The sequence below is a fragment of the Enhydra lutris genome, unplaced genomic scaffold (assembly GCF_002288905.1).
Source record: "Enhydra lutris kenyoni isolate GAN:26980312 unplaced genomic scaffold, ASM228890v2 scaffoldscaffold68, whole genome shotgun sequence".
In the NCBI taxonomy this organism is placed as follows: domain Eukaryota; kingdom Metazoa; phylum Chordata; class Mammalia; order Carnivora; family Mustelidae; genus Enhydra; species Enhydra lutris.
Genome location: NW_019154152.1, coordinates 10,561,306 through 10,588,874, shown reverse-complemented (window position 1 = coordinate 10,588,874; position 27,569 = coordinate 10,561,306). Strand labels below are relative to the sequence as shown.

Here is a 27,569-nt window from a genome sequence, read left to right as displayed (position 1 = left end):
GTTCTTGGTTTTGTTTTAATAGGCTCAGATCACCATGAAAGTAATCCAAGGCTTATACAGTGGGGTCACCACTGTGGAACTAGATACTTTGGCTGCTGAGACGGCTGCGACCTTGACTACTAAGCACCCTGACTATGCCATCCTGGCAGCAAGGATTGCTGTCTCCAACTTGCACAAAGAAACAAAGAAAGTATTCAGTGGTGAGTCTGAAGGAAAAAGTTAGAATTCTCAGAAAATGTATAAGGCTCCTCAAATGAAACCTTAAATGTCAAAAGAAAAGTTACATCTTATTTTAAAAATGTGCAAGTTAGTGGCAGAGAGGGGACTGGAACTTACTGGTTCTCCATGCTGCTGTCCTGCTGTCATTGGATCCTTTTCTTCACCCTTCTCTCTCTCTCTTTAAAAAGATTTTACTTATTTATTTGACAGAGAGAGTGAGAACAAATCGGGGAGCAGCAGGCAGAGGGAGAGGGAGAAGCAGGTTCCTCACTGAGCAGGGAGTCCGATGTAGGGCTAGATCCCAGGACCCTGGGATCACGACCTGAGCCGAAGGCAGAGGCTTAACGGACTGAACCACCCAGGTGCCCCTCCCCCCTTCTTTTTAAAGCCTGTCTTTAGGTGGTTGGTGGTGGTGTGATTGAAAAAGTTAGTAATATTTATTGGCAAGTTCTTGGTTGAATAAAATATCCTTTGTCACCATTGGCAAGCACTTTATTGCATCATTCCCATTTTACAGTTCTGGGAATGTGGGCAAAGGAAGGTTAAATAATTTGTTCTGTATGTAACAAGAGATATATGAAAAGTCAATTGGTAGACCCGAGATTAGAAATCTTTTGGCTGTCAATTCCAGATCTTTATGTGGAGCTCAAATGTTATATCAATATCTTCATTAGATTTATTGTAGATACATTAGTTATCCCAGAATTGATCTATGGATTCAAGACAATCCCAATAAAATGCCAGCATTATGTGTGCCTATGTAAGTTTTATATGTAAATGCAGAGGGCCACACTCTGCTGTGATGTCTTGAAGAAGAGCAAAAAGACAGGGCTTATTAACTGTTTATAGAAATGAAATGCTTGGGGTGATAGATTATGAATTTAAAGTTGAGTTTCTATTCTGTTGGGATAAAAAAAATTGAGAGGAGATAATAATTTCTGTTTTTCTTTATTTTCAACCAATAATTCTCAATGGTTTGGTCATCAGAATCACCAGGGAATCTTTTTCAAATTACAGAAACCTATGTTTCCGCTAACTCTGGAAGATTGTTTCCCTAATTGAGGCATTATTATGTGTTTATTCAACATGTATATGGTTATTGAGCACTTTCTGTGCTAGGCACTGATGGAGGTTGGCATGAAAAAAAGAGTTTTAGACTATTACCGGAGGATTGAATTTGTTGTTAAGTGATTTTGACATTTATTTATTTAAAAAATTTTTTAGATGTGATGGAAGATCTCTACAATTATATAAATCCACATAATGGCAGACACTCTCCCATGGTGGCCAAGTCAACACTGGATATTGTTTTGGCCAATAAAGATGTATGTATAATGCTCTTCTGGTGAAAAATTTTTTTATAGATTCTTTTTTTTTTTTTTTAAACACATTTAAAAGAGCTTAAACACTACAGTGGTATAGGTAAAAAGTTATTTTCTCTCCTCTGAATTCTACTTTTCCTTTCTAGAGCAAGAATGTTTCATCATTTTTAAACGTATTTTTCTAGAGCTATTCTATAATATGTGTGTTTGTATATGTGTACATACATATTTTTCCTTTTAGTGATAGTGTACTATGCATATTGTTCTTGCTAATACTTCTTTCGCCTATAGGTTTATCGTAGAGATGATTCTATATCAACATTTATGAATTTACCCTATTCTTTCTTATTTATTTATTTATTTATTTATTTGACAGATAGATCACATGTAGGCAGAGAGGCAGGCAGAGAGAGCAGGAAAGCAGCTTCCCCACTGAGCCGAGAGCCTGATGTCGGGCTCAATCCTAGGATCCTGAGATCATGACCTGAGCTGAAGGCAGAGGCTTTAATCCACTGAGCCACCCAGGCGCCCCTACCCTATTCTTTCTAACAGCTGCAAGGCCTTCCATTTTATAGACATTTTGTCGTTGTATGTCTATGTAAGAATTGTTAGTGATGAATATTTGTTTTCCATTTTTTGTTGCAGTGAATATCCACGTGTGGTAGGAGTTTTGCTCATAGATGAATATATCAATAAGATAAATCCCTTAAATGGAGTTTGCCAAAGAATATATACATTCAAAAATTTTCTTAAAAAAAAATTTAGTAGACATTGCCAAACTGATTCCCAGCATAAAATCTTGAGAGATCTTGCTCAGCAACTTAAAAATTATCCACTTGTATTTTAACCCCTTTCTTTCTTTTTTTTTTTTTTTTAAAGATTTTTATTTATTTGACACACAGAGAGAGAAATCACAAGTAGGCAGAGAGGCAGGCAGAGAGAGACGAGGAAGCATGCTCCCAGCTGAGCAGAGAGCCCGATGCGGGACTCGATCCCAGGACCCTGAGATCATGACCTGAGCTGAAGGCAGAGGCTTAACCCACTGAGCCACCCAGGCGCCCCTTAACCCCTTTCTTAACTAGATCCCACAGGAGAGAAAGGGAAAGATGTACAGATCTTGCCAACCTTTTGTACATGGGTTTATTTACCACTGATACTTGTACAGATTAGAAACCAGTTTTAACCTTGGGTAATAGAATGATTAGTCAACTGTCTCTCAAATTTGTATCTGATGTTAAAGAGACTGAGAGAAAATTGAGTTGTGTGTTGTTCATCTGTATAATCTGGAAGACAGGTTAAAAACAAAAATAAAGAATAGCAGCAAAAACCTGTATTTGTAAATTAAATACTGATAAATATTTCAGTTCCCCATTATTCGTGCTAGGCACCTACCTCCTTTTGGCAACAAAGATACTCTTAAAAATTTAAGAGAAAAGGAAAGGTTTCATAGAGATTTTTCTAGGCCTTGGCCATGGATCATTTTGTAGAAACAGTGTTAGTATTTTGAAAACTAATACTAACTCCATTTTTTTCTATCCAGAATGATTATTTGTACCTGATTCCTTTTGTTTTCCTTTAAACAGCTTTATAGCCAAGAAAAATTCTGTAACAATGACCAATTCTGCTATCAATTTCATTGTTACCCACTAGTTTGTTTAAAACCGGTAAAATTTTTTTTGAAGGGCCTTTGAATTAATGTAATCTTACCTTCTTTCATTGTAATCATATATATTGTTATGTGCAGTTTTAAATGGGCTAATTTTAAGATAAAAAATATGTATTAGTAAATATTTGGTACCAATACCTTCAGGTTAACAGGTAGTCTAAAAACATGTTTAAGGATGATAATACGTTCCCTCTTGTGCTTATGTTCTTTCCCTTTTTAATTAGAGGTGAACTGTAAATATAACGGGGAAAGTTTGGAAAATCATATTAATATTTTTACCTATATACAGTTTACGTCTTCTAGTCTTTTAATACACGTTTTTAAATGTAAGTAAGGTATTCATTTGATAAACTGTTTTATTTTCCTTAATGTTAGTTATAAGTTTCTAGTCCACAATACTTAGTGTTATCTCTTGTATTCTGTGTCAATTTTAGTTCTGGAGTCAGGGCTGAAAGATATTAGATTTTGTGAAAATAAGTCTAATTATCTTAATTATAAGGTTTTTTTTTTTCTTCTTTACCTCTTTCAGCGCTTGAACTCTGCCATTATCTATGACCGAGATTTCTCTTACAACTACTTCGGATTTAAGGTAAATAATGGGTTTTAACAAGTGGGAATTCCTCCTTAAATCAGGAAATACAGGTTTTTGTTTATGTTTTAGTAATATAATTATAAAGGCAGTAAGTTTTGGGAGTCAGAATGGACCTGGGGTGGGGATTAGGTTAGGGTGGTGGTGGTTGTTTGAATTAAGGAAAGATAGCTTATCCATTTGCAGTTTTTGAATTTTCCAAATACTACTTGTGGATTACTTGAGTTATGTAGATACTTTGCTAGAATTATTCCATATTATTCTATTTATATAATGACTATTTATTGAATCCCTACTATGTGCAAAGTGCTTTTTTAAGTACTTTTGTGTTGATAAACAGTATTGTGTAGTGATCAAGAACATGAGTGTTGTTGTCAGACCATCCAGATTCAAATCTCTGTTCTATTTCTTATTAGCAAGTTACTTAATCTCTGCTTCATTTTCCTCATCTTAGAATGGGGATAATAATAATAAAATTTCAACAACAAATTCTCTTGAGAATTAAATGAGTGTGTGTGTGTGTGTGTGTGGTGTGTGTGTGTGTGTGTGTTGCTTACATCAGTGCCCAGCCTTAGAACAGCACTTCGTAAGTGTTAATCATAAAGATGATGATGATGATGATGATGAATACCACAATTTCTGCAATTAACATTATACATATTAATATAGAGCTGGCTTTTTCCAGGATTTTTCTTGTAGTCTTTTCCAAAAAAACAGCCAACTGATAATGTTCCAGACTGAAGCCAGTAAGAGTAAATATGCTGTTCTTTTCATTTAAAATCATATAAAAACTGAAAATATTTAAATAGATTGCCTTGGGGCACCTGGGTGGCTCAGTCGGTTAAGAGTCTGCCTTTAGGCTCTGCTCATGATCCCAGGGTCCTCTGATGCGGGGTGGGCTTCCTGCTCATCGGGGAGCCTGCTTCTCCCTCTCCCTATGTCCCTTACCTCCCTGCTCAGTCTGGTTCTATCTTGTGTGCGCATTCTGTCTCTGTTTCCAAATAAATAAAATTAAAAAAATAGATTGCATTATTGTGAAAGATATGTCTCTTGTGTCTTTAAAAACTGTGTCTGGAAGTATTTTGGTTGCTTTGGTTTTTCTAGACGCTGGAGCGATCCTATTTGTTGAAGATCAATGGGAAAGGTGAGAAATGAACGTGTTTGTTATGTTTTCTATTGATTACATTGAATATAGAGCTCTGAGCTATAAGCCTTAATATTTCTATTTAAACACTAACATTTTTAACTTTAGGTTTGGCTTTTGAATAATTGCTGGCGCTTATTGGTAGAAAGTTTTTTAAATTGTCTTCTGGTGTTCTTTTTTGACTCAGGTGCGTGTCTCAGCCTAGTTTTTCTGACATGTCCCATCATTTGAAACTCCTTTTGTTTTTAGTGGCAGAAAGACCACAACATATGTTGATGAGGGTGTCTGTGGGGATTCATGAAGAAGATATTGATGCTGCTATTGAAACATATAACCTTCTTTCTGAGAGGTGGTTTACCCATGCCTCTCCCACTCTCTTCAATGCTGGTACCAACCGCCCACAGCTTTCTAGGTATGTGTCGTCTGTGGTCATTTTTAATGTTCCAAGATGGTTTTGATTGGGGAAATAAAGCTCCACCTGAAGAAACAAGGCAGTTAATCACATAAAAACTAATTTAATGAACATTGAATCACTTCTGCTCTAATCAACTGAGTTTTACATCCTGGAAAGATCTCCTGCAGTGTGGTAAATGAATTGGAGAGACAAACACTGATAATGAAATTTTTTAAAGTTGACTGTGATGATGTTTGCACAGCTATCCGAATATACTAAAAGCCATCCCTTATACATTTGAAGTGTAGAATTGTATGGCATATGAATTATTTCTCAATAACATTGTTTTGAAAACAAATACCAAAACTAATTATAGGACTCTTAATAGTCTGTACAAGAGATTGTGGTAGTTTGGATTAGGGAGGTGAAGTAGAGATTGAGAGAGTAGACAGATTCAGGGATATTTAGAAGGTAAAATTGACAATTTGGTGACGTTTTGGATGTGGGGCAAAGTTGGTTCCTGAGTTATGGGTAGAATAACAGAATTAATGGTGATGCCGTTTTCTGAAAAAGGGAACACTGAAACAGAATCCAGTAATATGATTTTAAAAAAATACCCCTTAGCAACATTAGTGTATTGAGGAATTCAAGGATATGCTAACATCAAAAACTGCATTAATGTAATCCATTGCACTAACATTTTATACCATCAAATACTCTGTCATAATTTTAAAAAATGAACAAGATATATACAGAAAATAACTTTCTTTATTTGGTAACAGATATCCACTAAAAACTTAGGTCTGTTACCTCTGTTTTCAGCATTATAGTGGAGGCTTAAGGTGGCATTGTAAGGTAAGAAAAAAGTGGATTGTAAATGAGGGAACAAAACTGTAGTGATTAACAGATGGTATGGTTTTTATATAGGAAATTCAAGAGCATCTACACATAAGTTATCAGAATTAAAAAGATTTCAGCAAAGTATCTGGATATAAGTTCAATATGAATTAAGGGAGATCTCTACTTTAGCTGTTAGAAGATTAAATTTTAAGATATATCATTTACGATACTGGAAGGTACCCAGGAATAAATGCAATAAAAGATGTGGAAGGCTTTTAAAGAGAAAATTCTAAAACATAATTGAAGGACATTAAGAAACAAATGGAGAGTGATTTTATATCATAATTGGATTTGATAATATAAAGATGTCAGTTTTTCTTACGTTATGGATCCAGTCAAAATGTCGATGTGCTCATTCCAAAATTTATGCTGGAGAGCAAAGGCTAAGAATAATTTCCTAGGCTTTTCAGAGATACCAGTTCTAATCCCTGGAACCTGTAAATGTTAATTTATAAGGAAAAATGGTCTTTGAAAGTATGATTAAAAAGGATCTTGACATAGGGAGGTTTTCCTGAATTACCCAGGTGGGCCTTAAATCCAGTCAGAAGTATCCTTATAAGAGAGAGGCTGAGGGAGTAAGATACATGCAGAAGAGAAGAGGCAAGATAGAGATGGAGGCAGAAATGGGAGTGATGTGGCTGTAAACAGAGAAACCACTAGAAGCAGGAAGAGGCAGGGAATCTCTTTTTCCCTAGAGCCTCTGGAGGGAGTGTTCTTGACTCTGGCCTAGTGAAACTTACGTTGAACTTCTGGCCTCTGGAACTATGAGATAATAAGTTTCTGTTCTAAGCCATCAAGTTGGTAGTAATGTGTTAGGGCAGCCTTAGGAAACTGATGTAAATTGTAATAGCGAGTTTTAAAGAATAAGCCCTACCAGGTTTCAAGACTACCATAATGCCATGGTAAATATATTAGATAGTGTGATATTGGGATGCCTGGGTGGCTCAGTTGGTTAAATGGCTGCCTCCAGCTCAGGTCATGATCCCAGTGTCCTGGGATTGAGTCCCACATTGGGCTCCTTGCTCGGCAGGGAGCCTGCTTCTCCCTCTGCCTCTGCCTGCCACTCTGTCTGCCTGTGCTCGCTCACTCTCTCTCCCTCTCTCTCTGACAAATAAATAAATAAAATCTTAAAAAAAAAAAAAAAAAGGACAGTGTGGTATTTACTCTGATAAATACAAATAAACCAGTGGAGTATAACAGAGAGCCTGGAAAGAGATTTAGGCTTATATGGGAAGGTGTCATTGCAATTCATTGGGGGAAATGGTGCTAGGGAAATTGGTTATCTTATGGAAGGAAAGGTAATTAGATTTCCCTTTTTCATTCCATATACAGAAACATGTTCAAGAAAGAAAATCTAAATATGAAAGTAGTATCTTTTAGAAGAGCATTAGAGAAAATAGATAAATGTATATTTTTCTCCCTACTTTTTACTATGAATTTTAAATATTCAGAAAAGCTTAAAGAAAATATAGTGAACACCCATACACTTACCTCTGCCTAGATTAAAAAGTTGCTACCATTTTGCTATATATACACACATATATATTTTTTATCTTTAAAATTAAAAAAAATTCTTTTGTCTGAGTCATTTGAAAGTGAGATATAGACGTCATGACTCTTAATACTTCAACCTACATCTTAATCGGAGAATATGTATGATCTCAGTGGTAAAGGATTTCTTAAAATAGTTAGACAAAACAACATTAAGGAAAAATTAACTACATTAAAATTTAAAACTGTGAACCAAAAACAAAGTGGAAAAACAAGTTTCAGACTGAGAGAAGATATATATATTTTAAATTTATTTATTTGACAGAGAGAGCGAGATCACAAGTAGGCAGAGAGGCAGGCAGAGAGAGAGAGAGAGGAGGAAGCAGGCTCCCTGCTGAGCAGAGAGCCCGATGTAGGGCTTGATGCCAGGACCCCAAGATCATGACCTGAGCTGAACGCAGTGGCCCAACCCTCTGAGCCACCCAGGTACCCCCAGACCGAGAGAAGATATTGGCAGTGTATATTAGCTGTCAAGGGGTTGTGTCAAGACAAAGCTAAATAGGAACATGAGTGAAGGATATAAAGAAATAATTCACAGAAGAAACTTGACTGGTGAATAAACATGTGAGTTTAGTAATTAGGAAAATGAAAGTTAACATATTGAGATGTTTCATATTTATCAGACTGATAAAAATTAAAAGGCTGATAATAACAAATCTGGCCAAGAATGTAGAACACAGGGTCTCATACATTGCTAGGTGAGTATACTTACCCATCCACTTTGGAGAATCTTTAGTAAAGTGGAACACACACATGTCTTTTGACCCAGGAATTTCCCTGCTGGGTTTGTATTCTACAGAAATCCTTCAACCTAAGCACCAGGAGATATGTTTAAGATTTTCCACAGCAACATTGTTTAGAATACCAAATAAATTGGAAATAACGCAAATGTCCATCGACAGGCAAGTAGACAAATATATTGACATACTATACAGTGGAACAATTTATAGCAATGAGAGTAAACTAATGAGAGTGACAACAGTAGGAAAGAATCTCTAACACAGTATTAAGTTAAAAGCAAGTTGCAAAAGGACAAATGCGTAACCAGAAATTTAAAAATGTTTAAAAAAAGGTAGAAATGCATGGATATAGTATGGGGTTCTAATTCACTATATCTGTAGTGTCTGTTTTCTTGAGGTAGATGATAAATACAAAGTATGTCATATTATCTTTCTGAATGTTGGCATATTTAACAGAAAAAGTTAATGAATAGAATCCATTTGAGTGGATGTAGATTCAAGATAGTGAAGGGATCATTGGTAGAGTAAATTTCCTGAGGTAGGGAGCAGAATGAGATCCAAATCACAAGTTAGGGGAGCTGTCTTCCAAAAGGCTGTAAAGGAGCTAAATTTTGGAGGGCCTTTCAAAGAATTGTTTGACCATGGGATAGATGTTTCTTATTCCATAAATGTTTAATTTTACTTGGCTTAGTAATAGGTTGGAAAGACCTATTAGTTATGTATGCTTAGGAATTTGCATGAGAAAATGTGACAAAGCACATTTGCAGTCTGATGAACATGTAAATTAATATTTTAGATTATATTATAAAACTTCCTTTTAGGCCTAGCATCTGGGATAGGCGGCGAGATATTTTTAAAATAATATGATTTATTGATGTGTCTTGTATCATATCCAGTAAAAGGTTTTTTTTCCCCCTAAAATACCTAGGAATTTTTTAAACCTTAGATCTTTTATTTGCCCAACTTACTGTTTTTGGGGTGTATAGTCAATGTTGTTTCTGTTTTGTTTCATTTCCTTGCTGAGTTGTGACTTTTTCTTCCCCCATAGCTGTTTCCTTCTGAGTATGAAGGATGATAGTATTGAAGGCATTTATGACACTCTAAAGCAGTGTGCATTGATTTCCAAGTCTGCTGGGGGAATTGGTGTTGCTGTGAGTTGTATTCGAGCTACTGGCAGCTACATTGCTGGGGTAAGCTTCTGTTTTGTGACTAAAAAATTTAGGCTAGAGGGATTCAGGTTGAGAGGGCAGATGCTAGGGCTTGGGAGACCTGGCTCCCTGATAAGTGCTAGCCGGCTTTTTGACATGGAGTGGGTCATTTCACTACTTCTAGCTTCTGGTTTAGATTAGATGATCTGTAGGATTTTTTTTAGGTCAGATTTTAGAATTCAGATTCATCTTCGCAATAATAATAGCACAGCTATCATTTATTGAGTGCTTACTATATGCTAAGTCTGTTATAAAAGCTTTACTTGAGTTACACATTTAATCCTTACTACAACAGTAGGAGATAGACACACGGCAGGAGCTTTACTCCTTACAATTACTTTGTGAGTATAGGCAATATTGGCTTCATTTTACAGGTGAGAAAACTAAGGCATAGAAAATTAAGTTACTTCTAGAGATCAGTCACTTAATATGTGATAGAGCCAGGATTCATACTTTAAACATTGGCACCTTATGATGTAAGTTTAGCCTTTTGCTAGTTCACTGTTCATTGAGAGTCAAGATAAGGATGTTGGGTAAGACCTGGATTTAAATTCTATCTCTACTGCTTACCAGTAATGGAGGCTAGCATAAGTTATTTTACATCTCTGAGTTTGTTTCCTCACCAGTAATGTGAAGGAAATATCTAACCCTACCAATAAAGTTAGAGAGTCTAGAAGGAAATTATTATGTAGTGTTTTGGAGCACTTACACATAATAGTAGTGTGAGCTGTTCATTTATTTTTCTAATCTGTTTAAAGGCTTGCTTTGGAGTTAGAAGGATTATTTTTAAAATTTGATGTGGTATCTCCTAGTTTTAGAAGTCTATATTTTCTTATCTTTATTCTAGATTCCATTTTAGTATTGAGAATCTCCATTTATCTTTATTGTCCTCATTTATCCATTGTATATAATTCTTACTGTAAGTTTACTTGAATTCTTTTGGGAAAAAGACACTGTAGTAGTGTTTTTATTCTACCCAAAGTAGATCTGTATAAATGTCCATTAGAAGGTATGAAATTTAAATTTACCTACCCTGATTTCAGATTCTTTTGACTTGTAATGTTATATCTCATTGTAAATAAGAGATGTAACCACAACATTACAGTAATAATTAGAGAAAACCAACATTTTGTTTATTTTATATTGGGTATTCTGTTTGCAAAGCAAAAGGAGAGATGGAGAGCAGAGGAGACTATACAGATATGAAGAGAGTAATTTGTTCACTGTTGAGCCATTTTGTTCTTTTGCGTTCTTAGTTCCACCGTTCTACTCCAGATGCCTTTATTCTTGGTTTCTTTTTCAGACTAATGGCAATTCCAATGGCCTTGTACCAATGCTCAGAGTATATAACAACACAGCTCGATATGTGGATCAAGGTGGAAACAAGGTATGTTCTGTTACTTGAAAGTCCTGGAAACTAAAAGTCCTGGAAAGTCCTGGAAGTCCTGGAAGTCCTGGAACTAAAAATCTTTAACCTAAAAACATGTATGCTTCAAATAAGATGATTTACTCTCTATATATTTCTAACTACTTTGCTAATATACTGTATATATTTCCAACTACTTTTTTTCACTTTTAAAATCAGTTTAATGAGGTATACTTTACTTACTTTAAGTGTGTACACACTTTAAGTGTACAGTTTGGTGGATTTTGACAAATATATATACTTGTGTAGTCACTACACTAATCAAGATCTAGAACATTTCCTATTACCCCAAAATGTTTCTGCAGGCACCTTTGATTAATCACATCACTCCCACCCATACATGCTTTGCCCCTGGCTCCAGGCAACCAATGGTCTAGCCAGCTTTTATTTATTTATTTTTATTTTTATTTTTTATTTTTTAAGTAGACTCCACACCCAGTGCGGGGCTTGAATTCATGACTCTGAGGATCAAGAGTCACATACTGTACGCACTGAGCCAGCCAGGCACCCCCTAGTCAGCTTTTTTGTATGAAAGTTTATTGGCAAAGAATTTTTAAAGTTGTGGCTTAATATTAATACCTAACCTTGAAAAGGGATTGTAATAGTCTTGTAGATTTTTCTTTAAAAAACAAAAACGGGGGCGCCTGGGTGGCTCAGTGGGTTAAGCTGCTGCCTTCGGCTTGGGTCATGGTCTCAGGGTCCTGGGATCGAGCCCTGCATCGGGCTCTCTGCTCAGCGGGGAGCCTGCTTCTCCCTCTCTTTCTGCCTGCCTCTTTGCCTACTTGTGATCTCTCTCTGTCAAATAAATAAATAAAATCTTAAAAAACAAAAACAAAAACACAACTCTGCCGATTTCACAGAGGGAGAAGTAAAGTTGAGATGATTGGATTGTTTACCCAATGTTCACAGCAGGATAGTTTGCAATTTGAGCCTGCCTCTGACAGTTATGTAGCCATACTAATCACCTGTTAGCTTATGAATTTCCCTTGATGGACTTTATTTATTTTTATTTTTTTAAAATTAATTAGTTATTTAATCAGGTTCTTTATAAGAAATTTAGAACACCAATTTGTGAAGGTAAACTTCATTTGTGAGAGAAAACAGAGAGCGGAGGTAGCCCTGAAGCTGAAGCTTTTTGGCAGAATTTGCGAGTCCACAGCTTTCTGATCAACCTTGTCCTGCTTTATAATTTCATATTTCTCTTTCTTGGTGTCAAAGATCTTACCCTCCTGGTGTCTGGGCTTATGCAGCTTCTTAAAGTAAGCATCACTGAGATGTTTGGAGATTTTCATACTGCTGATAACAATTTTGGTAGAAGTGGCAATGACGAATTTCTGGTGTGTTCTACACAGAGGAACTCAATTGAGGGACAGCGGTCCGGTCACAAGTAACAAGCCACTGCTCAGTTGCTTCAGGAGAACTGCCCTCTTGCCTCTGTGGTGCCCAGTGAGGAGGAACAAAATGGTCCCAGGAGCGATGCTAGCTTGCAGTTTTCTCAACGTGCTGACTGAAAGGTTTATTGCCATGGCTCAACAGCTTTCGAGGCACATCTTCAGTAGGATACCTCCTCAGCATTTTGCGAAGTTTAACCCCCCGTTACCACCATTCTTGTCACCACCAACTGGTTTTGTGACAGTAGCAAGAACCTCTCCTTTTTCTTTTCAACCCTGGATTTAGCTGCATCTAAATTTAGCTAATTTAGATTTAGCTAATCTAAATTTAGCTGCACCCTGGATTTAGATTTAACTTCATCTTGTATATGGCCTTTCTGGAACACATAGCCGATCGGGAGTATCTGCCAATTCCTTTGACTAGGACAGGGTTTTGGCTGCATTGGGGCTTCCCCTTCTTTGGCGTTTTAGCCTTGGGGTTACCCTCCTGAGCCTTACCACCAACATCAGCTTCTTGGCTTCAGGTTTTTTCTACTTAGTATCCAGCTTTTCAGCTTTTTCGCCTGCCATCTTGCAAAATGGTAAAGAGAGCTCCCTTGATGGACTTTAAAAATGATCTGTGGAGACCTTGATAAGACATCACTTTTTTGATCTTTAATAAGAGCACAACGTATTATTGTCAAAGTTAAGGTGATTTCCTGTGGGCTTTGTGTACCTGTTATGTAAGGTCAAGTGAGCTGTATGGCAGCTGAAAGGAAGCTCCATCTGCAGTTCACTGGGTCACTTTGGATGAGTTATTTCATCTTGTTCTTATCAAGTGCACTTTTTTACTCCTGGACTTGTAAGAACAATATTACTACTTATATTTGTAGTACTTTTATTTGTATTCTCTCATTTAATTCCTTAATTATAGTGTAGACCAAAGGTGATATTCTAAAAGTGCTTTGGAAAATACGAAGTTTCTTTATTTCATTCTGATTCTGAAAAGAATGATGGTTTACTTGCTTTTAGCGACCTGGGGCATTTGCTATTTACCTGGAGCCTTGGCATTTAGACATTTTTGAGTTTCTTGATTTAAAGAAGAACACAGGAAAGGAAGAACAGCGTGCCAGGGACCTTTTCTTTGCCCTTTGGATTCCAGATCTCTTCATGAAACGAGTGGAGACTAATCAGGTAAGAAAGAGGTACCTGTTGGTAAGAACAACTTGATTCATATCAGCTTTCTTTTTTGTCAGCTTAAATCATGGTTAGGAAGAATCCACCTATGTGTTAAGCTATGGAAGGCATTTTAAGCAATTTAAGAGATGCCATTCCTACCCTCTTGGGTTTTTATTCTCTAAAGCAGATTCTATCTGACCTAAATGCTTAAAAGGTCATGTATAAACAGGCAGAACTAGATGTTTGAGCCTGAGCCCGAAATGATTATTTCTATAGCAGATTGCCAAGAGAGTCTATGGAAGCCACCCTAACCCTTGTAATGTTCCTAATAAACTACGTGTGGTTGGTTATTTCAAGTCTTTATGGGTTCTTCCCTTTGTAGGATTGGTCTTTGATGTGTCCAAATGAATGTCCTGGTCTGGATGAGGTTTGGGGAGAGGAATTTGAGAAGCTATATGAAAGGTATGGGAAAAATATGAAGTAGTAATTTTTAATCATGTGTTTGTTTTATTTGGGGGATCCAAATTTCAAAACCTCATCAGTTATTAACCAGTTTCTAGGAATCTTCAGAAATATCCAGGAGAGAATATGATTAGTAATTTTATTGTGGTCAGATTTGCTACCTGAATCTTCACCAAAATTTGCTTCTGTCTTCTTTCTTAATTAAAACTTTGCGACTTAAAAACAACAACAACAACAACAACAACAAAAAAACCTTTGTGACTTATAAAGAGGTGCTTTGGTTTTTAATTGATACTTATAAAAATTAAGGTAAAGGTTAATAATTTGCTTTGTCTTACAGTATAAAGCAAATATATAAATATATATGATATAAAAAGTTACACTTTATATTGCCCACAGAAATCAAGAACAGCTAGGACACATGTCACTAGTTCATTAAATAATAGCACAGTAGTAGATCTGACAACTTTAGGTGTTACTCTTTTTCCTTATGATGGGTATTATTGATTTAATGGGATTTGGGTATATTCTAATGGGTCCAGAACTGCCCGATTTTCCTCTGCTCTCTTAGCAAAACAGTAAACATTTAATAAGAGTTTTCATAATTTTATACTTTAGTGTCTTCAAGTTGTCTGCAATAAAGATTTTCTTAGGGAATATTAAAATAATATTAGCTTTGCCTTTCAGTTATGAGAAACAGGGTCGTGTCCGCAAAGTTGTAAAAGCTCAGCAGCTTTGGTATGCCATCATTGAGTCTCAGACAGAGACAGGTACCCCGTACATGCTCTACAAAGATTCCTGTAATCGGAAGAGCAACCAGCAGAACCTGGGAACGATCAAATGCAGCAACCTGTGCACAGAAATAGTAGAGTATACCAGCAAAGATGAGGTAGGTAGACAAACTTCTGCCCAGAGTCCTGAGAGGAGAATCTTGGGCCGTTATTATTTGTGAATCACTTACTTGATTTTACTTGAAATGGGGGAAGGGAGTTTCCAAAGTTTGCTGTAAATAGAAGGGCACTAAAGTAGAGATGACAAGAGAAAGGAACAGATGTGATCTGTACCCTTAAATATCTTAGAGTCTAAGCTATATAGAAAAGACTCTTTTTCTTACACACCCATTGTTGTAATAATATTTTCTCAGTGTTCCATTATGGCGGTTTAGGACAAACACAAGAATGTGTCAGGATGCTAATTCAGTAAGCAGGTAGAGAGTCCTTTCAGTGAATGGAGAGACAAAATTCTAATGGCAAATCTTTAAGGCGATTTGCAGAAGAGGTGAGGCTAGAAATGGGACATAGTTTTTTTTTGTTTGTTTTTTGTTTTTTTTTAAGTTTATAGAAAAGGGAAGAATAGCCTGTCAGATCAGAGACAGGAATAGGTTTTGTGCAGTGATTGTCAAATAAGTTTGTTCTAATGGAGCAAATACATTATGGTTTGGTATCTGCAGAGATGGCTATAGCTGGGGGAGGGGAGATAGTAGGTGAAATGTCTGGTATGTCACAGAGTAGGAAGCCTGTAGGTCCTGAAAGGAAAATAGCATCAAAAATGCTAGGATGAGAAATATAGATCTTGTTTCTGGTAATAGAGTGTCTTGGTGTTAGAGGAGGTTGGAGGTTAGCTTGTGGAGATTATTGTAGTGGTTGGATGACAGGCTGCTTAGATGTTGGATGTAAACTATGGAAATGAGGAGGAAGGAGCAGATCCCATATGCTAGGACCTAAAAAACACGAAAAATTTAAAGTTGGGAAGAAAATGTGAAGTGAATTGAACATAACTGCTAGGGTTGTGGTTTAATTCAGCCAGAGTTTACTGAGCACCAGCTATGTGTAAGACACTACCAAGTGCTCTAGGATGTAAATGATTATGGCTCAGGCCCTGCCTTCTGGAAATGTATAATTCATTGTTGGAGAAAACTGGCATATACTGTACTCAAGTAACTATTGTACAAGATAGATTATGTTAGAGACTAGAGTGACCCTTCTTAAAACAAAAATCAGGTCATAACATTCCTCCACACAACACTCTTCTTTGACTTTCCAGCCCATCCAGTTTGTTCATTTTTTAAAAACGGAAATATAATTCTCATACCATAAAATCTAAGTGTACATTTCAGTGTTTTTTAGTATATCCACAAGGTTGTGTAACCATCACCAATATCTAATTCTAGAACACTTCTCATCAACCCGGAAAGAAACCTTCTACCCATTAGCCCTCTTCCCCCAGCCCCTGGCAACTACTAATCTATTTTCTGCTTCTAGATTTCCCTCTTACGGGCTTTCTCTATAAACAGAATCATGTAATACAGTGGTCTGTTGTGTCAGGCTTCTTTCACTTAGCATGTTTTCAAGGCTTATCAGTGTTGTAGCATGTATCAGTACTTAATTTCCATCCAGAATTCTTATAGTGCCCTATGAGTTCATGCACAACTAGGTATGCCCATCTCATCTACTGTTACTTTCCCCTTTGTTCACTGCGCTCCAGCCCTACTAATTTCCAAGTACATCAAGCACACCCCCTTTATCAGGATTTTTGCTGTTTACTTTGAATGTGAAAATGTTCTTCCCTCCCAGATAGCCATGTGACTTACTGTCTAACCTTTTCAGTTCTTTGTTCATATGTCTCATTATCAGTGAGGTCTTACTTGACAACTCTGTTTTAAAATGGCACTCCTTCTGTCCTTATTCCTAGAACCATTTTGTCTTTTCCTGCCTTATTTTTCTTTGTAACATTTATCAGACTTAGCAATCCGAGATAAGCTTTAAAAATGGGTACTTAGGCGATATGTGTAGAATTGAGTAGATACGAAGGGCATGAGGGAGTCTAGGTGAGGGGAGTTGAGATTTTTGGGTTAGGATAGTCATAATCAAAATGGGAAGTAAAGTATATTCATTCAACATTATTAAGCATTTGTTAGATACCAGATGTGGAACTAGTACTAAAAATATAAGTATAAATAAGATATGTTTCTTTCCTGAAAAAGCTTACCACCTAGTGATAAATCACCTGAAGAGCTTTTTCAGAATTCACAAACTTGGATCCCCTGTTGTTAGGGGCTTATCAGAATTTCAGTGAGAGGAAGGTGGGAATGTGTAATTTGGAAGAGCTTTCTGCAGCAATGGAAATGTATCTGGTGGCTATTGAGCACATGAAATAGGACTAGTGCAACTGAGAAACTGAACTTTTAATTTTATTTAAATAGCTACATGTGGCTATTGGCTACTCTATTGGACAGTACATCTACTGACTGAGACAGATACCATAAAAAATTAGAGCACAGTGGGAGGTCACTGTGGCAATAGAGCCATGGACTATGGAACACAGATTCTCTATCTTACCTATTTCACTGCTGCATTTTACAACTCACATGTGAATAGGTATTGGGATTTAGAAATGAACAGTGAAGAGGGAGGAGATAAATATAAAAATGTATATAGAGTGTTAGAGGCTTACATGGTGGTGTCATTGACACAGGGGGAAGAAATAAAAATTGTGTGATTCTTGACCCTTTTTCTTTGCATTCCAGGTTGCAGTCTGTAACTTGGCTTCCCTGGCCCTCAATATGTATGTCACGTCAGAACACACATACGACTTTAAGAAGCTGGCTGAAGTCACTAAAGTCATTGTCCGAAATTTGAATAAAATTATTGATATTAACTACTACCCTATCCCAGAGGTATGAATAGAGGTCTCCGCTTATTGATGATTCTTGAAATCCAAGTAGTAGAAGGGAGATTATCATGGCCTGACAGTCTTCATTTAAACGGCTGTCATTGGAATATTTGTGAGAAAATAGAGATTAAAAAAAGAGCATGTATCATCTGGTGCAGAATGTTGCCTTTTCTGTTCAGTAATGTCTCCTTCTTCTCTAAATCTGTTGGCACAAAGGCATGCTTATCAAATAAACGCCATCGCCCCATTGGAATTGGGGTACAAGGTCTGGCAGATGCTTTTATTCTGATGAGGTATCCGTTTGAGAGTCCAGAAGCTCAGCTACTGAACAAGCAGATCTTTGAAACCATTTATTATGGAGCCTTGGAAGCCAGCTGTGACTTGGCCAAGGAGCATGGCCCATATGAAACCTATGAGGGCTCTCCAGTTAGCAGAGGAGTAAGTATATGAATAATGTTTCTTTTTGCCTGTAAGCTGAATGGTAGCCTTCAAAAAGATGTATTCACATCTTGATCCCTGGAACCCATGAATGTTACCTTTTTGGATTTCAGAAGGGTCTTTGCAGATGTAATTAAGGATTTTGAAATGAGATTATCCTGGATTACCCAGGTGGGCCCTAAATCCAGCGACAGTAGTCCTTACAAGAGACAGAGAAGAGGAGAGGCAACATGACCATAGAGGCAGAAGTTGGAGTGATGCACCCATAACCCAGGAATGCCTATAGCCACTAGAAACTGGAAGAGTCAAAGAACAGAATCTTCTCCAGAGCACCTGGAGAGAACGTGGCCCTCCCAACATGTTCATTTGGGCTTCTGGCTTCCAGAACTATGAGAGAATATATTAAAAAAAAAAAAAAATATGGAATGCTTCATGAATTTGCATGTCATCCTTGCATAGGGGCCATGCTAATCTTCTCTATCATTTCAATTTTAGTATATGTGCTGCCGAAGTAAGCACACATTTTTGTTATTTTAAGCCATGAAATTTATGGTGATTTGTTATACCAGACACAGGAAACTAATATGGTACTTTTGTTCTCTAGACTAAAAAGGATACTCTATTTTAATGTGGGGTTTTTAAAAGATTTTATTTTTAGATTTTTATTTATTTGAGAGAGAGAGAGTGTACTTGCTTCAGCAGCACATTTACTAAAATTCGAGAGAGCGTGGGAAGAGAGAGAGAGAGAGAGAGAGGAAACAAGCTGGGGGTGAGGAGCAGAGGGGCCAGGAGAAGCAGACTCCTTGCTGAGCAGGGAGCCCCATGTGGGGCTCAATCCCAGGATCCCAGGATCACGACACGAGCTGAAGGCAGACACTTAAGCAGCTGAGCCACCCAGGCACCCCAAGTTTTTATTTTTGAGTAATCTCTACACCCAACATGGGATTTGAACTTAAAACCTTGAGATCAAGAGTCGCATACTCCACCGACTGAGCCAGCCAGATGCCCCTTTATTTTAATGCTTTATTTAGAACTAGTCATTGGTAAAAGTGACTTAAGCATGCTAACCGTATTAGTTTCTTTTGCTAAATTTAGTGGATAAAAACAACATACATTATCTCTGTTTCCTTGAATAGGGGTCCAGTCTTGCCTTAGCTAGGTCATTTTGTTTGGGTCTCTCAAGGTTATAGTCAAGGTGTTGATAGAGGCTATGGTCTGCTCTGAGGCTCAGAGTCCTCTTCCAAGCTCACCTGGTCTTTGGCAGAATTCATTTGTTTGTACCTGTACAACTCATGACATTGTGCTTCTTGAAAGCCAGTAGGAGAGAGTCTCTCGTTTCAAGAAGGCCCCAGTCCAGTTTCTCTTTTGAAGGCTTTCACATGATAAGTCAGATCCACTCAGGATAATCTCTCTTTCGTTTAACTCAAAATTAACTGATTGGTAACCTTAATTACATCTGTAGAAACTTTTCCTCTTTGCCTTGATTATGTAAGTGACACTCAGGAGGAGGACATTATACATGGCCTGTGCATCTGGGGAACCTGGGAATTCTGATTTCCACACTGCCTTTATTATTGGTAGTATGAGTCTCTTCAGTGTGAAGTAAAATGTTACGTTATGTTTAGTCCTGATGTTCCTGCTGGTATTTAGGAAATCTGATAACCAGTGGTTTGAAAATAGATGTTAGTAATAGCTAAGTAAATAGATCAAAGCAATTAAAGATGAAATTAGAATAACTTTTTTTTTTTTTAGAATAACATTTTTATGTACAAAAAAAGAATGCATCTCAGCAACATACTTACATGAATGTTAGGATTTCCTGGTTTGTAGATACGTTATGGGCCCTCTGAGGGCACACAGCAGGGACATGGGGAAGAGATATGCCTTAGCCAGTTTTCTTAGCCTGCTTTTGATCAATATGACTGTATGAAAGTTTGTTCAGAGAAATCTCTGGACCTTGTATTCCTCACACAGTTCCACTAGAAGATATCTGTTGGGTTGTGGGGCATGGCAGTTAGTGATTGGCTTTTTGTCATGGTTTTAAATTGTTATAGAGTGATTTGTCATAAGTTTGCTTTGTTTATTCCCTAGATCCTTCAGTATGATATGTGGAATGTTACTCCCACAGACTTGTGGGACTGGAAACTTCTCAAGGAAAAGATTGCAAAGTAAGCAAATAGCTGTAAGGTAGTTTTAAAGTAAGGAGGGTTTAGGTTCTCATTCTGGCTTTCAGAAGTTAGGTATGTTATTTTAACTTCTGAAACTCATTTTTCCTCTTTTAAATGGGGCGAAAATGACCTATCTACAGAACAATTTTTGTAAAAATACTTTGTAAGATAATATATGAATAGTAGCCTATAAATAGCTTGGTACAATGAAAGCATCTTAATAAATGGTAGGTGTTACTAGTTGGTCTTGTTTTGGGGCGTAACTACCCAGATTAAGCAATTCTTTTTCTCATTAAACTTCATATTTCCGAGTGTGCTTGCTTTTTAAATGTTTTTCACTTTTATTTATTGCTTAACTACCTTGGGCATCTAAATGGCTTTTGCTGAATTGGTTGTCACAGGAGTAAGTTAGGGATTTGGAAGAGCTTTTGGAGGGTAATGTGTTAAACTGTGAAAGAAAAATGTAAAACTTGAGGTTTTTAAGGCCTTTCAAACTAATAAAAATAAAAAGGATTTAAGGGCGGGTAGGATGTTTTGCTTAGTGAATAATAAAACAAGTTGTTTTCACGTTCTTCATGAGCCTGTTGTCTCTGGATTAATGCGTATGCAGAGTGTTTAATGTTTACAGAAGGAAGCAGTAGCTTTAAAAATACTCTTTAAAAAATATCTATTTGCCTTAAAATTGTTTTATTACTTAATAATACTTGTTAGAAAATTTAGGAAAATGTATGTGTGAAAGGCAGTCAAATGAAATTATCCCAAAACCACCTCCTAAAAATCTGTTTGTATCTTTCTGTCTTTCATCTTTCAGACTTTCCTCTAAATGTGTGTGCTTGTGTACATTTATATGCAAATTCAACTTCTACAAAAATGGACATGTATTTCATTTTATTTTCAAAATACTATGGATATTTTTCTATATAGAACTTTTTAAAATTTCAGAATTAATACATGAATAACAAAGTTCAAGTACAGAAATAAAATGGAAGGTGAAAGCCCTTCTTTATACCTCTCCTGCCAACCACTTGTTCCACAAAACAAATACAAACCAACTTATTCCTTTTCCCACAGATAGCCATTGTTAATGGTGTGTATTTTTCTAGACCTTTTTCAGTACATTTGCAGATGCACACAGTTTTGTTATAAAAATATGATCAAATTTGATATATCCTAAGACTTCGTGATTTATTTTCGATGTCTTTCTCTAGTACTTGAAGATTTACCTAATGTTTTTAATGATTACAGACAATTCCATAGTTAAGTATGTCATATATATATATATATATATATATATATGACTTTTCAAAATGTTTCCTCTCTTTGGACGGGAAAATCACTGTCCACTTTACTGAAGAAGTAAGACATGAAATCCGCTGGTGATTTGCTTGATGCCTCAAAACTAGGAGTGGCAAAGTGAGATTAAGATCCCAGTAGTACAGATTCCATTAGGACATGAAGCTTTACGCTAAGTACTGGATAAATCCAGAGCTATAGAATATAGGAAAGACAAATTCTTGGTGTTTGAAAAACTTAAGAGTAAGGTGAGACATGTAGCACACATAAGTGGAAGAAATACTTACAGTTGTATTTAGTATTGTCTGCCTGGTCAGGAAAGATGTTCTAGTAGTTATCTCTTAGGCTGAGCTTTGAAGGATGAGCTAAGGGCAGCTTGAAGATTTCTCCATGTTCAGATGGCATATTCTTCCTTAAGCACTCTATTTGGCAGTGAATAGAGGCAGAAGATGTTAACCTTCCTCTAGGAACTTATGAGTGAAGAGGTAATAGAGGAAGTCAGGAATATACTTTGAGCATAATCTTTCCCTGTGGAGAATTTTGGTGATAGATGTTGGATTCTGACCACTTTCACATCATTATGTTTCCTGAAAGGGCTTAGCACAGTGATCATAGGGCACGTAGAAAAGAGTGAGGGTTGAATGAATGTACTCTGATACAGGTGGGGACTCTTCAACAGCCATTCGATTATTTCCTTAGGCAAGCTAGTGTATGAAGTACTAATAAATCATGGCATGATAAGAAACTTCAGCAGTAAAATTGTGCTAATTTTGTTTAGGAGTTAGGTGTTTAGGAGAGGGGTGAGCTATAGCACCCATACTGTGAGATGCATCTCTATAGGGGTCAAATTCAAAAGTCATTATGTGAGTCTAATGCATGTATGATGTCACTCACTCCATCTGCATTTATTGCAGTGACATGAAGTAGCTCCCTTCCGGGCAGATTGTAGCTTTAGTACCAGCACCTAATAATCTCCTTTTCTTTAGGTATGGTATAAGAAACAGTTTACTTATTGCCCCGATGCCTACTGCTTCAACTGCTCAGATTCTGGGAAATAATGAGTCCATCGAACCTTATACCAGCAACATCTATACTCGCAGAGTTTTGTCAGGAGAATTTCAGGTGAGAAGATGACGAGTAGAGCTACAGGAGATCTTGCAAAAGCCTGATGTTGGGAGTAAATGCCAACTCATATTTAGTATGTCCTTTTTGCTTTGTACGGGGGCAGAGCTTTGATAAAGTAATTCCTCTTCATGTCCAATATTATTCTATGTTATTTAATAATAGACATTTAATAAATATCTGTTGAAAGAATGAATGATCATTAGGCAGGAAAGTATCGATAGGTGGGTAGGAAAATAACTTGTTGATACTAGAATTCACATGGTATTTAACCATACTGTAATCATAATGATGTATACTATGACCTCAGATGCTTAAGTTGATGATACTCAAGATGTATACAGTGAAACTCAAGATGTATATAGAAGCAAGAAGTATATGGAACCATGACAATAGTTCTCAACCTGGTTTACAAATTAGAATTCCTGGTGGGTAGGACCAGTGTTTTTTTAAGGTTCTCAGGTAATTCTAATGTGCAACTAGGGTTGAGAACCACTAATTTAAAAGATTTTTATTTGTGAATTTCCTGATCTCCTGAAATAAATTTCTGTAAGGTTTGGAGTGGATACATTTCTAATGTTTCTTCTTAAGTATTATTTTCTCCTTACTTGGGGGGAGGGGGAAGAAGTAATCCACACAGATTTACCCATCTTAGGCAATGCTAGTTCTTTTCACTTTGGCAAATACTATGTTTCTTGAATCACAGATCAAGATTTTAAAGGAACATAACTTTTGTTTGGTAGGATGGGCCTCTCAATCTTGTAAAAGATAGACTTTACCAGCTAATTTAATGTTAAATACTTCTTCATCTTATTTATTTTAAGCTCCAGGACTGTGATCCTGTTTAGGCTCTATCATTCTTATTATTCCTTCATCTTTTTTGGTTTTCTGTTCAGATTGTAAATCCTCACTTACTGAAGGATCTTACTGAGCGGGGCTTATGGAATGAAGAGATGAAAAATCAGATTATCGCATGCAATGGTTCTATCCAGGTACAGTATGAAAATCAAGTGTGTTCTTTAGAATCTAAGTTGGACATTGGTACCTTCTCACTTATCCCATTCAGTAGAGAGAAAAGTCATTCACTGTGGTCATATGGGCTTGTGTTCACCTGCATTGTTGTGGTAGGCTTATATACATCTTTATATAGCTAGACTTTACCCTCTTGTTTGTGCAATAATATAAAGCAGTAGTTTCCAACTTCTCTGAACATTAGAATCAACTGGAGAGCTTTTAAAATTCTGAAGCTTAGGTTGCACCCCATAACAATTAAATTAGAATGTCTGGAGACAGGCATTAGTATTTCTTAAAGACCCCCTGGGTCATTCCAAAATGCATCAAAATTTTCGGACCACTGATATAAAGTGTGAAATTAGAGAGTCAAACTTAATTAAGAAGTCCTCGGTGGAGACCAAGGACTCAAAGTCCAAAAAACAGAGCCACAGATAGTATTTAACAATAAAATATTGGCAGCCAAGAATCAAGAAGTATTTATTTGTAGATGGAGGGCTCTGTTTAAACATTTGTTTCCCTGGTAACACAGATAAGGATTTCTGTAACATTTCTATATTTGCTGGCAGAAATTATAGCATTAGCTAATCTGTATGTTTTAATGCAGATTAACCCTAGACCTAAGAAAACATTATTTCTGTCGACTCCAGAAAGGGTTTGTTTCATTGCTTCCTTTGATTGTCTACATGTGAGTTACATCCCTGACTACTTTTGTTTTCTACAGAATTCAAGGGTCATTTATTGCTGCTTAGCTCCTTTTATTATTAAGTACCTCTAGAATAATGTTTGGCTATGATCCAAATAGAAATGGATCTTATAATCATTACCACTAGCCAGATACTTTGTTGGTTAAATGGAGTTTTGTTGGACATTCTAAGCCAGAGGTTAACAGCCTTAGGAAAACTGATAAGGATCATATTGTATGATGCTAAATGGTACGGTCAGATCTGGCAGGAAGTAGAACTAAGGCCAGACCCTTGTTTCATTAATTACGTTAATTATCCTGATTTCTTCAGCCAGGCTGCAATAAACATTTGTTTTTCCTTCTTCAGAGCATACCAGAAATTCCTGATGACCTGAAGCAACTTTATAAGACTGTGTGGGAAATTTCACAGAAAACCGTTCTTAAGATGGCAGCTGAAAGAGGTGCTTTCATTGATCAAAGCCAGTCTTTGAACATCCACATTGCTGAGCCTAACTACGGCAAACTCACTAGTATGCACTTCTATGGCTGGAAGCAGGTTCGTGGAGGAACTCAAGGAGGACTTATTGCCAGCTTGGGATATTTTGAAATTGGAACAGTTTTATATTCTAGCTACCTATTAAATACTGCCACCTAGCCGTTTTTTCATTTCAAATCCAGTGTGTTAAAACCAAGTCATGGTTTTTGTACCAGATCACACTTTGGATTTTCTTGTTTCTTTTAGGATTATTTCACTCTGAGGTTTGAAACCTTGGAGTTACCTACAATCCTCTCCTTATTCTCCATATAATCACTCATCCAAGTTGTGGTGGTTGTTCCTTTATACTGTTTCTTGAGCATCTTTCTTCCTGTTCCACTGCCATTATTCTTAAGCTTTTTAACTGATCTCCCTGCTTCTAGTATCTGATCTAGGCTGTCTTGTGCACTGCTACCATTTCTAAAATAAAACTTTACATGTGCCAGCCCCCTATTCAGAAACATCCTTTGTTTCCCCACTTTAACTATTTACAGTATAAAGGCCAGTTACTTAGCTTATCATTGCCAACTGTAAAGTCCTGTGATTCTGGATTCTATCCTTAGTACCTGGTAATCTTCTGGGTATTTATACAGATGTACAGTTTGTTTGTTTTTTAAATTTAAGAGATATTTATTGACCACACACTATGTGCTTTGGGGATACTGAATAGAAGATGATCCTGACCCTTGAAGTAGTCATCATCTGTTCTTTACAGAGACACAGTCTATCTCCATAAATAGTTATAAAGTAGACATGTTGTCTTAGGCAAACTTGGAAGTCATACACCTAAAAACAAGAAAAGACTAGAGAACAAAACTATTTGACATTTCCAAAGAGATAAGCTTTTTTAGTGGCAAAAGGAACACAGTATACTGTCTGACTCTTTCTACCTCTTAAGCATTTTTGAGAAGCCTTCCTAAAGGAGTTGGAATTTCAGGTTTAGAAAACAATCTGATTTGATTTATGGAAGTGTATTTTAAACATTGGTCTTGAATGCCTAGTGTTCTTAAAATTTCTAATAGCTGTTTTTGCTTCCTTTGTAGGGTTTGAAGACTGGGATGTATTACTTAAGGACACGACCAGCAGCAAATCCAATCCAGTTCACTCTAAATAAGGAGAAGCTGAAAGATAAGGAGAAGGCAACAAAAGAAGAAGAAGAGAAGGAGAGGAACACAGCAGCCATGGTGTGCTCTCTGGAGAATAGAGAGGAGTGTCTGATGTGTGGGTCCTGAGGAAAGGCTTGGAGGAGACCAGCACTTCCTCACAGCCGAACTACTTCTTGAGCATAGATAGGTGTAGTAGGTTTGCTTGAAGTACTAAGCCTTTGCTGGACCTTATTGCAGCAAAAGGGTCAGTCAATTTAAAGTACTGTTTCTATATAGAGTGAAAGTATTGATTTTTTTAAATTGTTATCTCTGGAATCAAAGTAGAAGTTTTAGGAGTGCAAAAGAAGTCACCTTGCAAATAGGGAGTGATTGAGTAGGGTTTCATTGCCCACCTGGCACCCTTTTTCTGGTGACCTCAGTTTTTGAAAGGAGACATAGTTTTGCTGCTTTGACTGGTGGGTCCAGAGAAGCAAAACGAGTCATAACCTGTGAGAAGTGCTGTCAGGACCTTTATCTGGATAAACTCCTATAGGTCATTCTGAAATAAACATTTCTAAGTGATTGTGTGAGACCAAATTTGTTATTTATTTTCATACAAAGGTCAAATTTGAAAAAATGTTTTCTGTGCTTTGAGAGTTCAGAGAAGAAATTTTAAGAAAAATTACATAGATGCTGTGTAGAATTCTGATTTTAACATATGCTTATTTCCTCTTTTTATTGTGGTAAATATACATAACATAAATGTTACCATTTTTACCCACTTTAAAGCATACAGTTTAGTGGCATGAAGTTTAGTGGTATCACCACTACCTATTTCCAGAAATTTTTTATCATCCCACACAGAAACTCTAAAACAACATCTTCATTCCCTTCTCTCAATCCCTGATAACCTCTGTTCTACTTTCTATCTTTGAATTTACTTATTCCAGGTACCTCATATAAATGGAATACTACGATACGTGACCTTTTATGTCTGGCTTACTTCACTTAGCATGTTTTCAAGGTTCATCCACGTAGCATATAGCAGAATTTAATTCCTCTTAAAAGCTGAGTAATATTCCATTGTGTGTATATATTATTTTGTCTCCCCATTCATATGTTATTAGACATTAGGGGTTATTCTCACCTTTTGGCTATTGTGAATAATGCTGCTACGAACATTGATGCACAAGTATCTGTTTCAATTACTGTTTTCAGTTTTGGTGGGTATATACCTAGAAGTGGAATTGTGGGAATATATGTATATAATTATAAGATTTAGTTTAACTTTTTGAGGAACTGCCGAACTTTTCTGTTGGCATTGCACCATAGTACATTCCTACCCATAGAGGATGAGAGTCCAATTACTCCACATCCTTGTCGACACTTG

At 36.6% G+C, this 27,569-nt stretch overlaps 1 protein-coding gene and 1 pseudogene across 1 annotated transcript in view; one reads left to right on the top strand and one right to left on the bottom strand.

The window, feature by feature from the left end:
• LOC111159434 (ribonucleotide reductase catalytic subunit M1) overlaps positions 1–26,761 on the top strand; it is a 36,466-nt gene extending 9,705 nt beyond the window's left edge. The window contains exons 3-19 of the mRNA XM_022521898.1: positions 23–200; positions 1,444–1,544; positions 3,737–3,796; positions 4,901–4,940; positions 5,190–5,352; positions 9,574–9,715; positions 11,037–11,120; positions 13,562–13,723; positions 14,091–14,170; positions 14,858–15,059; positions 17,697–17,846; positions 18,059–18,280; positions 20,372–20,448; positions 22,728–22,863; positions 23,760–23,855; positions 24,927–25,115; positions 26,138–26,761. Of these exons, the coding sequence (XP_022377606.1) occupies positions 23–200; positions 1,444–1,544; positions 3,737–3,796; positions 4,901–4,940; positions 5,190–5,352; positions 9,574–9,715; positions 11,037–11,120; positions 13,562–13,723; positions 14,091–14,170; positions 14,858–15,059; positions 17,697–17,846; positions 18,059–18,280; positions 20,372–20,448; positions 22,728–22,863; positions 23,760–23,855; positions 24,927–25,115; positions 26,138–26,326 (2,271 nt within the window). The 3' untranslated portion in view covers positions 26,327–26,761. The remainder of the gene's footprint in view (positions 1–22; positions 201–1,443; positions 1,545–3,736; positions 3,797–4,900; positions 4,941–5,189; positions 5,353–9,573; positions 9,716–11,036; positions 11,121–13,561; positions 13,724–14,090; positions 14,171–14,857; positions 15,060–17,696; positions 17,847–18,058; positions 18,281–20,371; positions 20,449–22,727; positions 22,864–23,759; positions 23,856–24,926; positions 25,116–26,137) is intronic.
• LOC111159435 lies at positions 12,214–13,555 on the bottom strand (annotated as a pseudogene).
• Positions 26,762–27,569: the final 808 nt, after the last annotated feature.